Source organism: Dendrobates tinctorius, unplaced genomic scaffold (genome assembly GCF_039654945.1).
Source record: "Dendrobates tinctorius isolate UK_male_01 unplaced genomic scaffold, ASM3965494v1 ptg000028l, whole genome shotgun sequence".
NCBI lineage: Eukaryota > Metazoa > Chordata > Amphibia > Anura > Dendrobatidae > Dendrobates > Dendrobates tinctorius.
In genome coordinates this window covers 53,262,475-53,276,259 of record NW_027361696.1, presented here as the reverse complement: position 1 = coordinate 53,276,259, position 13,785 = coordinate 53,262,475, and the positions used below count along the sequence as shown (strand labels likewise).

At 47.0% G+C, this 13,785-nt stretch overlaps 1 protein-coding gene across 1 annotated transcript in view; it reads right to left on the bottom strand.

The window, feature by feature from the left end:
• Nucleotides 1–8,238, bottom strand: part of ERF (ETS2 repressor factor) — a 42,663-nt gene extending 34,425 nt beyond the window's left edge. The window contains exon 1 of the mRNA XM_073570732.1: nt 7,958–8,238. Within this exon, the coding sequence (XP_073426833.1) occupies nt 7,958–8,147 (190 nt within the window). The 5' untranslated portion in view covers nt 8,148–8,238. The remainder of the gene's footprint in view (nt 1–7,957) is intronic.
• Between the last annotated feature and the right edge of the window lie 5,547 nt (nt 8,239–13,785).

Here is a 13,785-nt window from a genome sequence, read left to right as displayed (position 1 = left end):
ACTCTGCGGGGACCAGCCCCCCAGGGCACTCTGCGGGGACCAGCCCCCCAGGGCACTCTGCGGGGACCAGCCCCCCAGGGCACTCTGCGGTTAAGCAACATATGGCGTTCACATTGCATCTTGTTCTACTTAAATCGAACACAAAGTTCCAGTTTTCGTTCAGATTTACAGTCTGCTCCAAGTGTCACTGCTGTCATTCAGATCTTATAATATACATGATGCTTGGATTGACTTTGGTTATAAAAAGCGGGAAAAAATAAAAATCTTCCGGCATCGGGAGCAGTCTCATACTGCTGGGAGTTGACCTGCCTGGAATACATACATGGCAGCCACGGAGGTAGACGGGCCTGTCATAGTCCATGTAGGGGTAGGAACATTTCGGGCCTGCTGTCTGAGTTTGATTTAATTACCATTGTATAAATAGGATTTCAGTGACTGTAATTAGCCGCATGTTCTGCAAAGCAAAAACGGGAGTTCGAACTGCGAGCACAAATAGCCGAGGACGAGAGGGCACCGCGCAACGGGTAAAGCATGATATATACAGTCTCTTACGAGCGAGGGAACTTATACGATCATTCATCCAGTACAAAAAGAGGTGACAGATCTTTATCACCCCAAAGGTACAGCCTCCGTTGCATCAGCCTTGGGGGGGGGGACAGATGGCCCCTTACTCTCTTGACTTCCTCAATCATGTCAACAGCATCATGGTCGCAAAGTGTGAACAGAGAAGCGATGAACTCCAAGGACGGGGAAGTCAGAGTTGCCAACATGCCATACCCACTCACCTACCCGACCGGCCGTCCCCAGCAAATATGGACATTTGCTAAAGATCCTATAAATCAAGATGGGTCTAATTGTCTCATGAAACCATTCCTGATCTGAATCATTTTTTCACTTTAAATCAAACATTTGCGGAAACTGTAAAAACACATTTGTTACGGGGGGACAGAAAGAAAAGATCTTTTCATGTGACGAGCCAACAACGTGAACACCCCATCCCTCTTCACCAGGCCTGTTCCAAGACTCCTCTCTCCCACATTCGATCACCCCCTCCACATCACAGCCTGAGATGTGGGGGCACACAACATGGATCCCACGCGGCTCTCCTCCACACGGAGGGAGCGTGACTGCTGAAGAGTGGCCTCGTAATCCAGAGCGGCTCCGAGCTGTCAACTGGACAAACGTAACCCCTGAGGGACGCGGCGTCCGGCGGTGCCAAAGGGACGGGCGAAGCTTCAAAAACGGCCATAGCAACAAGTCCGATGGGGGAAACTGCTTGGCATAGACTGGCAAATGAGCCAGGCAAGAATCCAGTACAAGCGCCTGTATAATGCGCGGTATACAGGAACACGCAGATCGTACAACCACTAAGTGGCACTTGTCGAGTACATTAGGATTTGGCACAACTTACGTTACTGTATATATATATATATATATATATATACATACATACATACACACACTTACACTGTCCTATCTGCACGACTTTCCTGTGTTATTGCTGTTTTGAACTGAACTGCTTGGACCATTGCATTTTAATGGATTTATGAATAAAAAGAAAAAAATTTTAACAGCATCCTGGATTGCTCACGTTATTGCTGGACTTTGCTTTGTCGTTGTTCACATTTGTATGGATGGACTCCTACATCCAGATCTGGGCACAACGGAGTTAACCAGGTCAGCTGAGGTTCCAGGTGGTTCACAGGAGTGAGCTGGTCTACATTGTTGGATTTATACACACTTACAGTACGGAACATAAGTTCTCATTTGCACAAGGAAAGACTAGAAGCAATGGGATGAAACTGAATGGGAGGAGACACAGATTAGGCCTCTTTCACACTTCCGTTTTTAACAATCAGTCACAATCCGCCAGGTTTTGAAAAAAACGGATCCTCAATTTTTGAGGATCCGTTTTTTTCCCCATTGACTTGCATTAATGACGGATTGCTGTCCGTTGCATCCGTTTTTTTTGAGGATCCACCAAAAGTTGCTGTCCGTCACCATCCTGAAAGATTTCCAAACGGACCTTGTAACGTTTTTTTCTCTTGCGGATCCTCCAGACACTAATTTAACCCGAAATTCTTTCTGGGTGCCGGACAAAACAAAAATTCTCTCTCTCATTTCCTTTAAATTTCCGCATTTTCAGGATCCGTCTAAAAACGGATCCTGTGCCATCCGTTCACATCAGTTAACAACGGATCCGCTTGTCTTCCTTTTTGGCGGATTTGAACTGATGCAAAAAACTGAAGTGTGAAAGAGGCCTTAGATATTAGAAAAAACTTTTTTGACAGAGTGATCAATGAGTGGAACAAGCTGCCACGAGAAGTGGTGAGTTCTCCTTCAATGGATGTCTTCATCCCAGTCAGATGTCTGTCCAGCCTCTGTTTGATTTAGCGAATCCTGCTTTGAGCGGGGGGTTGGACCAGATGGCCCAGGAGGTCCCTTCCAACTCTACGATTCTATGATTCTACGATTCTAAGTGCCTGTTCACATCTCATCTATGTTTGTGACTCCATCGGTCAATCTAAAACCCCGAAAATCAGAATTAAGATTTGCACTCCGTCCGGAACGGCCGTGCAGCCAAACCTGATGTGAACAGTCCCATGTAATGTTCCGCTCACCGTGTTTTGAGCCCTATGATCAAAGAATCCATAGCGTTCATTTCATCCCACTTTTATTGGACTTTTTTTTTTTTTTTTACTCTGACTTTAGAAAAAGCGGAGACTACACTTTTCTATACGTAACGCGTGCCTATAGAGGTACACCACCAAAAAACACTTAATCTATATGTCCTTAGTGAAGAGTCAGATGGAGATGGCCGTACAACTCAGACGGGGATCGCAACACGATGCACGGACTGGCCGGCAGCTCCCCCCACCTGAGCATGGCAGCATGTATTTCAATGCAGCTGCCACACTCGGGTGGGGAGAGCCGCTGGCCAGTCACGACAATTGCAAGTTATTTGGACAACTGATTCTCCCCATAGGAAGAATTGTATAACAAAACACAAGGCTATGGAAAAATCAAAAGTGTCCAGAGAAATATCAGCTCAATCCATTTAAAAGGAACCCGTCACAGAGTACATAATGCAGTCCGAAGTGTGGACAGCACAGTATAGCGAAGAAGCTGAGCAGAACAATATAGAAGTGTGGTGGAAAAAGATTCAGAATGACTTATACTTATGTCATCGAGATCTCTGATGTTTGGACAAATGGGGAGTCCAGTGGGCGGTGCTACTAATGATTGACAGTTATCCCGACAAGCAGTCAGACTGGGAAGACAGTCAATCACTGAATAATAACATTTATAGACTGATCGAATCAGCTCCTCCTGCCTGCAGATCAGATACCATTATGAGTGTCCCTTTAAGCACCCATTTATAACTTATTCCTGGTTACATACTCAAGACAAGGTCCTGAATGTCAATCCTTACATGCACGTGTCAAATACATACTTTTAGGCTGTGTGCACACGTTGCGATTTTTAAGTGTTTTTGCCGCGATTTTCGCCACAAAAACGCTTAAAAAAAAAAAAAAAAAAAAAAACAAAACATACAGAACGCACTCCCAGCATTCCTATGGCATTCCGCACATGCTGTGCTAATGCTGCGATTTTTTCCATGGCGGAATCGCATCACGGAAAAATACGCAGCATGCTCATTCTTTTTGTGGAATCGCCGCAATTTCGAAAAGAACTGCCGCGATTCCGCACCCATAGGAACGCATGAGATCCGCTTGCTTCCCGCATGTGGCTATGCCCACCATGCACAAAGGGAGCGGCTCATCTGCGGAAGGTACCCATGGTCTGGAGGAGAGGAGACTGTCCTCCAGGTCCTGGGTACCATATCCGTGTAAAAAAATAAAAAAAACTTGGGTTATATTCAGGGCTGTGGAGTCGGTAAGCCAAACCTGCGACTCCGACTCCTCAATTTCCCTTACACCGACTCCGACTCCAACTCTGACTCCGACTCCCACACATATTGCTTATATTTAAGTGAAAAATTTATTGTAGTACAATGTGAACCTCAGACATTTAATCATTTTTATGATCCAATAATCAAGATATTTAGATAGAACAGAATATATATTGGTGTACTACCCGGTTTTCATTCTTTTTGGTACAGATACGATATGGATAGACAGATATGGATAAATGGATAGATAGAGCAGATTTCTAATCTGCTTTTGCTATTGAGTAACATTATCTATGAGCTCAAAAACCTTTCAGGTGATGCAGTTTTTTAAAAAGATGATCAACTTTTGCAGCTGAAAAACGTATCCTCAAAAAACACAGGAAAAACGCTGTGTGTGAATGTAGCCTTAGATCAGGAATAGAACAGCCATTTATAGGACATTTCATAACTTTCCCAAACTCCTATGAAAAAATATTCAGCACATCCTGCATTGAATTACTGTACCCAATTTATTATATATTTTAGGAGTCGGAGTCGGTCCATTTTATACCGACTCCACCAAAATGAGCACCGACTCCACAGCCCTGGTTATATTCACCTTCCGGCGTCCAACGCAGCCTTCCCGGGCCTCAGCGATGCTCCCGTTCCCAGTAATGCCTTGCGGCAAGGACCTGTGATAGCGTAGCGATCTCGCGAGATTGCTACAGTATTGCGAGACTCTACGTCATCAAAGGTCTCGCAAGGCATTACTTGGAACGGAAGCATTGCTGAGGTCCGGGAAGGTGGCGCAGGACGCCGGAAGGTGAATATAACCCGATTTTTTAATTTTTTTTAACATTAGATCTTTTTACTACTGATGGTGCATAGGCGGCCTCAATAGTAAAAAGTTGGTCACACTCGTCAAACACTATGTTTGACGCGTGTCACCATCCTGTCAATCACATTCCAAGTGATGCTTCAAATCACTTAGAAAGTGCTTGAATTTCGCACGCGAAAATCGCGGGAAAAACGCGGAAAAAAAAAGTGCAAAAAAAAAACAACCCGCATGCTTTTTCCTGGGAAGAACTGCGTTTTTTTTCTGCATACGTGGGCACATAGCCTGAATTATTTTTTATTTTTTTTTCCCCATCCATGCACAAGAAAAAAAAATAAAAAAAATTCCGCTCAAGTTGCTCCATATAGTTTTTGAAAAGCGACAATCGAAAGTCCCGTAAGATGGGGACAATGCCCTGCACCCTTCCTTGTGCATAAATTCTTTATACTCATTAAAGCTAGTGGCATCACAAAAACTGTAGCTGCAGTGTGAACGCAGCCCTATCGCCCCATCCACCTTTCTGGAAACATGTTTTATCCTGCAGGGCGAGCGGACTCTACAGAAGACACAACCCGGATGGCGCGGGCAGTGGCATGCAAGTCATGTCACAGATAAAAGGGTTTCCATCTGCAATCCTGAACTTCCACTTTCTATCTAAACTAGAGGGATTTTTTTTTTTTTTAACAAAACTTATTTAAAGAGCCCCACTCAGAAATGCACCCTACCTCTTTATAATGCGGCACTGAATATGGAGGAAGTTTTGTTGTTTAAGTCAAACTGTATACAAGTCATACCCTAGGGGTTTTTTCCCCAATAGGGGGCAGCACAAGCTTATGGGCATATTATCACCAACTGGATCTTTTAGGTAAAAGCAGTGTTATCACAAGAGCACCTTTTTGTGTTTATTTAAAGAGGGGGAGGGATGGTGCTGGTAATAAAGGGACATAAAAAGAGGGAATTTACAATTGGGAAAGCCCTCTTCACCTTCTGTACAATCTGCATATCTAAAGCACACAAACAGGCCACTCACTCTATATACTGGCCTTTGTCTAGCACAGCCTGACAGGCACCAAACACCCCCCCACTACAGTCCCCTTCCAGGTCCCATAATAACACAAGACAACTCTTTAACCCAAGTCCCTGTGACTTCCCAGATGAGGAAGCAAAGCTCTGGAAAAAAATAAACCCATAACTGCACAGCACATTTGTTCCTGGAAGCAACCCTGGTGCTGCTATCTCTTTAAAAGCACCCCCCCCCCCTTCAACTATCCCTCCCTCTTCCCCATCCCAAACCACACCACCCTCTCTCTAATCCCTTGAGCCAAAAGCTAAAAGGCTGGAATTCAATCTCTGTTTCAAAAAACCAACATTACATCACTCCTGATTCCAGGACAGCTTTAAAGACACAGAGACTGCAGGAGCAGCGCTCACACTCTCCACATTTATACATTTAAACAGTGGAAAGTTTACAAGGAATTTCCATCTGTCTGGGCCTGCAAGTTAACACAAGGTCTTAACTCTTTCCACACTGTCGAGACCGAACGATTTTAGGTCTCGAGTCGATTTTACTTTTTTTTTTTTAGCAAAATTGGTAAGGAAGAGGAATCATGTCAGACAGGCGTGGAATTTTCTTGCCAACGGAAAGGGTTAAGAATTTTAAAACTTTAAAAAAAAGTGTCAAGTTTTTGTCCATTGATCTAATGTGTTTCCTGCACAAAATCACCATTTTTTTCAGATTTTTTTTTTTTTTTTTTTATGGAATATCTTTCAAAAAGCCTCATACCCTGCACATGGGTAATATGGACTTAGCTCAGCATTAATAAAGGGGAAAAAAGTGAACATTTCAGGAGCCTCACAATTGGGGACAAGTCTCAACAGAAGCAGAATAGAGTTTAGGAAGAGAGAAGAGGAGGAGGAGGGTGAAGAAGAAGAAGAGGAGGGGGGGGGGGGGGAAGGCTTCAAATTCCAAAAGACAGACAATCAGGCTACCCAAGGGAGGGGGTGGGTTTAAGGTGGCGCCAAATAAAAAGGAAAGGGGGATACTGAACAACATTTACAAAAGAGGGGAAAAAAAAAGAAAAAGGAGGGAGATTGGACACCAGAAATGACAGCTTGTGTCCTAAGGAGATAGACACCTGGAAATAGTTTTGTTGGGGTCGAAACCGGAACGCTGAGCGAAACTCCAAATGAGGCCAAATTAAAAAGCGATGATTAAAGAGCGATTATTAGATTCATAAATCTTAAGTGATCACTGATTTTCTGGAATTGGATATCACACTGAATTTTTTTTTTTTTTTTAATTCGTGTTTTTTTTTTATGAAAACCCATTGATCATATTGACTTAAGATGAAAAAAAAAAAAAAAAATTATATATATATATATATATATATATATATATAATATATATATATATATATATATATATATATCACACTCACTATTTTAGAAAATCGGAACGATTACAGCATTACCTCCTGGATTAATCTGACATAATATTGGGGGGTACAGGGGCCATGTGAGGTGACAAGCAGCCAGCCCATCACAATCACTCCAGGAGCATTTATCAAGACAAGGAAGTAAACTGAAGAGCAAAGAAGTAACAGAAACAACAATCAGACACCGGAGAAGATAGATATATATATATATAATAAAAAAGGGAGAGGATTCAATTGATCATCCCCAATGTGCTGCAGCCACCCAGGGGTTAATCCAGGGAGCAGGCTCATGGAAAGTAAATTGCCATTAGCAGCTTCTGGACGAAGTTTAGAGCTTAACCCCTGCACTCCCGGCCACCTTAAGAGCACGTTGTGTGCAAGGAAAAAAATAAAGGAGAGTTCCATTTGGAACGTTGAGGATCGGATACACTGTATCCGCCCGGTGAAGGGGGGGAACTAGAAACCGGCCGGTGTTAAGGATCCCCCCCTCACGTCGGGTGACAGCTCCCTAAAAAAGTGGGACAGATCCACAGTGGACACGAACACAACACGACCAACAACAACCCACCCAAGTATAAGTGTCACTGCTATGTAACAACTAACCATAGGGACAGAATGCAAAGACAAGCGCGGTGTAAAGTCTCCAGTGTGAATGGACACAAAGTGCAGGACACCCGGCGGCGCAATCACAGCTCGCGGGACAAAGTTGTGCAGCAACAAGTGCGCGGTGCGGCGGGCGGGCGCCATGTGGCCGGCGCTCACACTTGGCGGAGTTGTACTTGCGGCTGTTGTTACCTGGCTCGCCCGCCGGGGTCTTCATGGCTGTGTCCCGCTGACTGCTGCTCTGCTCTCCTCTCGGTGCCTGGCTCCGGTGTGAGAATCGTCTCCACCTCCCGCTCGGGCCCCGGGCTCTCCTCCTCCTTCTCCCCCCCGCGCTCACATTACACCCGCGGGACGCCCACGCCATGGGGAGCCGCCCCCTCATGACGTCACGCAGCACACAGCGTCGCCATGGAGACCGACCCCCTCCTCAACGACGCGCCGTACACGTCCTCGTGACGGGGAACTGGAGGAGTTTGTACTGCGGGACGCGGGTGTGAGGGGTGACATGTTATATGTGTGTAGTGCAAGAGGCGGGTGTGAGGGGTGACATGTTATGTGTGTAGTGCAGGGTGTGGGTGTGAAGGGTGACATGTTATATGTGTGTAGTGCAGGCAGTGGGTGTGAGGGATGACATGTTATATGTGTGTAGTGCAAGAGGCGGGTGTGAGGGGTGACATGTTATGTGTGTAGTGCAGGGTGTGGGTGTGAAGGGTGACATGTTATATGTGTGTAGTGCAGGCAGTGGGTGTGAGGGGTGACATGTTATATGTGTGTAGTGCAGGGTGTGAGGGGTGACATGTTATATGTGTGTAGTGCAAGAGGCGGGTGTGAGGGGTGACATGTTATGTGTGTAGTGCAGGGTGTGGGTGTGAGGGGTGACATGTTATATGTGTGTAGTGCAGGCAGTGGGTGTGAGGGGTGACATGTTATATGTGTGTAGTGCAGGGTGTGAGAGGTGACATGTTATATATGTGTGTAGTGCAGGGTGTTAGGGGTGAGGTTATATGTGTGTAGTGCAGGCAGTGGGTGTGAGGGGTGACAAGTTATATATGTGTGTAGTGCAGGCTGAGGTTGTGAGGGGTGACATGTTATATGTGTGTAGTGCAGGGTGTGAGGGGTGACATGTTATGTGTGTGTAGTGCAAGAGGCGGGTGTGAGGGGTGACATGTTATGTGTGTGTGTAGTGCAGGGTGTGAGGGTGACATGTTATATGTGTGTAGTGCAAGAGGCGGGTGTGAGGGGTGACATGTTATGTGTGTGTGTAGTGCAGGGTGTGAGGGTGACATGTTATGTTTGTAGTGCAGGCAGTGGGTGTGAGGGGTGACATGTTATATGTGTGCACTGCAGGCAGTGGGTGTGAGGGGTGACACGTTATATGTGTGTAGTGCAAGAGGCGGGTGTGAGGGGTGACATGTTATATGTGTGTAGTACAGGGTGTGAGGGGTGACATGTTATATGTGTGTAGTGCAAGAGGCGGGTGTGAGGGGTGACATGTTATGTGTGTGTGTAGTGCAGGGTGTGAGGGTGACATGTTATGTGTGTAGTGCAGGCAGTGGGTGTGAGGGGTGACATGTTATATGTGTGTGTAATGCAGGGTGTGAGGGTGACATGTTATGTGTGTGTAGTACAGGGTGTGAGGGGTGACATGTTATGTGTGTGTGTAGTGCAGGGTGTGAGGGTGACATGTTATGTGTGTAGTGCAGGCAGTGGGTGTGAGGGGTGACATGTTATATGTGTGTGTAGTGCAGGGTGTGAGGGTGACATGTTATGTGTGTGTAGTACAGGGTGTGAGGGGTGACATGTTATATGTGTGCACTGCAGGCAGTGGGTGTGAGGGGTGACATGTTATGTGTGTAGTGCAGGCAGTGGGTGTGACGGGTGACATGTTATATGTGTGTGTCGTGCAGGGTGTGAGGGTGACATGTTATGTGTGTGTAGTACAGGGTGTGAGGGGTGACATGTTATATGTGTGCACTGCAGGCAGTGGGTGTGAGGGGTGACATGTTATATGTGTGTAGTGCAGGGTGTGAGGGGTGAGGTTATATGTGTGTAGTGCAGGCAGTGGGTGTGAGGGGTGACAAGTTATATATGTGTGTAGTGCAGGCTGAGGTTGTGAGGGGTGACATGTTATATGTGTGTAGTGCAGGGTGTGAGGGGTGACATGTTATGTGTGTGTAGTGCAAGAGGCGGGTGTGAGGGGTGACATGTTATGTGTGTGTGTAGTGCAGGGTGTGAGGGTGACATGTTATATGTGTGTAGTGCAAGAGGCGGGTGTGAGGGGTGACATGTTATGTGTGTGTGTAGTGCAGGGTGTGAGGGTGACATGTTATGTTTGTAGTGCAGGCAGTGGGTGTGAGGGGTGACATGTTATATGTGTGCACTGCAGGCAGTGGGTGTGAGGGGTGACACGTTATATGTGTGTAGTGCAAGAGGCGGGTGTGAGGGGTGACATGTTATATGTGTGTAGTACAGGGTGTGAGGGGTGACATGTTATATGTGTGTAGTGCAAGAGGCGGGTGTGAGGGGTGACATGTTATGTGTGTGTGTAGTGCAGGGTGTGAGGGTGACATGTTATGTGTGTAGTGCAGGCAGTGGGTGTGAGGGGTGACATGTTATATGTGTGTGTAGTGCAGGGTGTGAGGGTGACATGTTATGTGTGTGTAGTACAGGGTGTGAGGGGTGACATGTTATGTGTGTGTGTAGTGCAGGGTGTGAGGGTGACATGTTATGTGTGTAGTGCAGGCAGTGGGTGTGAGGGGTGACATGTTATATGTGTGTGTAGTGCAGGGTGTGAGGGTGACATGTTATGTGTGTGTAGTACAGGGTGTGAGGGGTGACATGTTATATGTGTGCACTGCAGGCAGTGGGTGTGAGGGGTGACATGTTATGTGTGTAGTGCAGGCAGTGGGTGTGACGGGTGACATGTTATATGTGTGTGTCGTGCAGGGTGTGAGGGTGACATGTTATGTGTGTGTAGTACAGGGTGTGAGGGGTGACATGTTATATGTGTGCACTGCAGGCAGTGGGTGTGAGGGGTGACATGTTATATGTGTGTAGTGCAGGGTGTGAGGGGTGACATGTTATATGTGTGTAGTGCAAGAGGCGGGTGTGAGGGGTGACATGTTATATGTGTGTGTAGTGCAGGGTGTGAGGGTGACATGTTATGTGTGTAGTGCAGGCAGTGGGTGTGAGGGTGACATATTATGTGTGTAGTGCAGGCAGTGGGTGTGAGGGGTGACGTTATATGTGTGTAGTGCAAGAGGCGGGTGTGAGGGGTGACATGTTATATGTGTGTAGTGCAGGGTGTGAGGGGTGACATGTTATGTGTGTGTAGTGCAAGAGGCGGGTGTGAGGGGTGACATGTTATATGTGTGTGTAGTGCAGGGTGTGAGGGTGACATGTGTGTAGTGCTGGCAGTGGGTGTGAGGGTGACATGTTATGTGTGTAGTGCAGGCAGTGGGTGTGAGGGGTGACATGTTATATGTGTGTAGTGCAAGAGGCGGGTGTGAGGGGTGACATGTTATATGTGTGTAGTGCAGGGTGTGGGTGTGAAGGGTGACATGTTATATGTGTGTAGTACAGGGTGTGAGGGGTGACATGTTATATGTGTGTAGTGCAAGAGGCGGGTGTGAGGGGTGACATGTTATATGTGTGCAGTGCAGGGTGTGAGGGGTGACATGTTATATGTGTGTAGTGCAGGGTGTGAGGGTGACATGTTATGTTTGTAGTGCAGGCAGTGGGTGTGAGGGGTGACATGTTATATGTGTGCACTGCAGGCAGTGGGTGTGAGGGGTGACACGTTATATGTGTGTAGTGCAAGAGGCGGGTGTGAGGGGTGACATGTTATATGTGTGTAGTACAGGGTGTGAGGGGTGACATGTTATATGTGTGTCGTGCAAGAGGCGGGTGTGAGGGGTGACATGTTATGTGTGTGTGTAGTGCAGGGTGTGAGGGTGACATGTTATGTGTGTAGTGCAGGCAGTGGGTGTGAGGGGTGACATGTTATATGTGTGTGTAGTGCAGGGTGTGAGGGTGACATGTTATGTGTGTGTAGTACAGGGTGTGAGGGGTGACATGTTATGTGTGTGTAGTGCAGGGTGTGAGGGTGACATGTTATGTGTGTAGTGCAGGCAGTGGGTGTGAGGGGTGACATGTTATATGTGTGTGTAGTGCAGGGTGTGAGGGTGACATGTTATGTGTGTGTAGTACAGGGTGTGAGGGGTGACATGTTATATGTGTGCACTGCAGGCAGTGGGTGTGAGGGGTGACATGTTATGTGTGTAGTGCAGGCAGTGGGTGTGACGGGTGACATGTTATATGTGTGTGTCGTGCAGGGTGTGAGGGTGACATGTTATGTGTGTGTAGTACAGGGTGTGAGGGGTGACATGTTATATGTGTGCACTGCAGGCAGTGGGTGTGAGGGGTGACATATTATATGTGTGTAGTGCAGGGTGTGAGGGGTGACATGTTATATGTGTGTAGTGCAAGAGGCGGGTGTGAGGGGTGACATGTTATATGTGTGTGTAGTGCAGGGTGTGAGGGTGACATGTTATGTGTGTAGTGCAGGCAGTGGGTGTGAGGGTGACATATTATGTGTGTAGTGCAGGCAGTGGGTGTGAGGGGTGACATGTTATATGTGTGTAGTGCAAGAGGCGGGTGTGAGGGGTGACATGTTATATGTGTGTAGTGCAGGGTGTGAGGGGTGACATGTTATGTGTGTGTAGTGCAAGAGGCGGGTGTGAGGGGTGACATGTTATATGTGTGTGTAGTGCAGGGTGTGAGGGTGACATGTTATGTGTGTAGTGCTGGCAGTGGGTGTGAGGGTGACATGTTATGTGTGTAGTGCAGGCAGTGGGTGTGAGGGGTGACATGTTATATGTGTGTAGTGCAAGAGGCGGGTGTGAGGGGTGACATGTTATATGTGTGTAGTGCAGGGTGTGGGTGTGAAGGGTGACATGTTATATGTCTGTAGTACAGGGTGTGAGGGGTGACATGTTATATGTGTGTAGTGCAAGAGGCGGGTGTGAGGGGTGACATGTTATATGTGTGCAGTGCAGGGTGTGAGGGGTGACATGTTATGTGTGTGTAGTGCAAGAGGCGGGTGTGAGGGGTGACATGTTATATGTGTGTGTAGTGCAGGGTGTGAGGGTGACATGTTATGTGTGTAGTGCAGGGTGTGAAGGGTGACATGTTATGTGTGTAGTGCAGGGTGTGAGGGGTGACATGTTTTATGTGTGTAGTGCAAGAGGAGGGTGTGAGGGGTGACATGTTATGTGTGTAGTGCAGGGTGTGGGTGTGAAGGGTGACATGTTATATGTGTGTAGTGCAGGCAGTGGGTGTGAGGGATGACATGTTATATGTGTGTAGTGCAGGGTGACATGTTATATATGTGTGTAGTGCAGGGTGTGAGGGTGACATGTTATGTGTGTAGTGCAGGGTGTGAAGGGTGTGACATGTTATATGTGTGTAGTGCAGGGTGTGAGGGTGACATGTTATGTGTGTAGTGCAGGCAGTGGGTGTGAGGGGTGACATGTTATATGTGTGTAGTGCAAGAAGCGGGTGTGAGGGGTGACATGTTATGTGTGTAGTGCAGGGTGTGGGTGTGAAGGGTGACATGTTATATGTGTGTAGTGCAGGCAGTGGGTGTGAGGGATGACATGTTATATGTGTGTAGTGCAGGGTGTGAGAGGTGACATGTTATATATGTGTGTAGTGCAGGGTGTTAGGGGTGAGGTAATATGTGTGTAGTGCAGGCAGTGGGTGTGAGAGGTGACAAGTTATATATGTGTGTAGTGCAGGCTGAGGTTGTGAGGGGTGACATGTTATATGTGTGTAGTGCAGGGTGTGAAGGGTGACAAGTTATATATGTGTAGTGCAGGGTATGACGGGTGACATGTTATGTGTGTAGTGCAGGCAGTGGGTGTGAGGGGTGACATGTTATATATGTGTGTAGTGCAGGCTGAGGTTGTGAGGGTTGACATGTTATATGTGTGTAGTGCAGGGTGTGAGAGGTGACATGT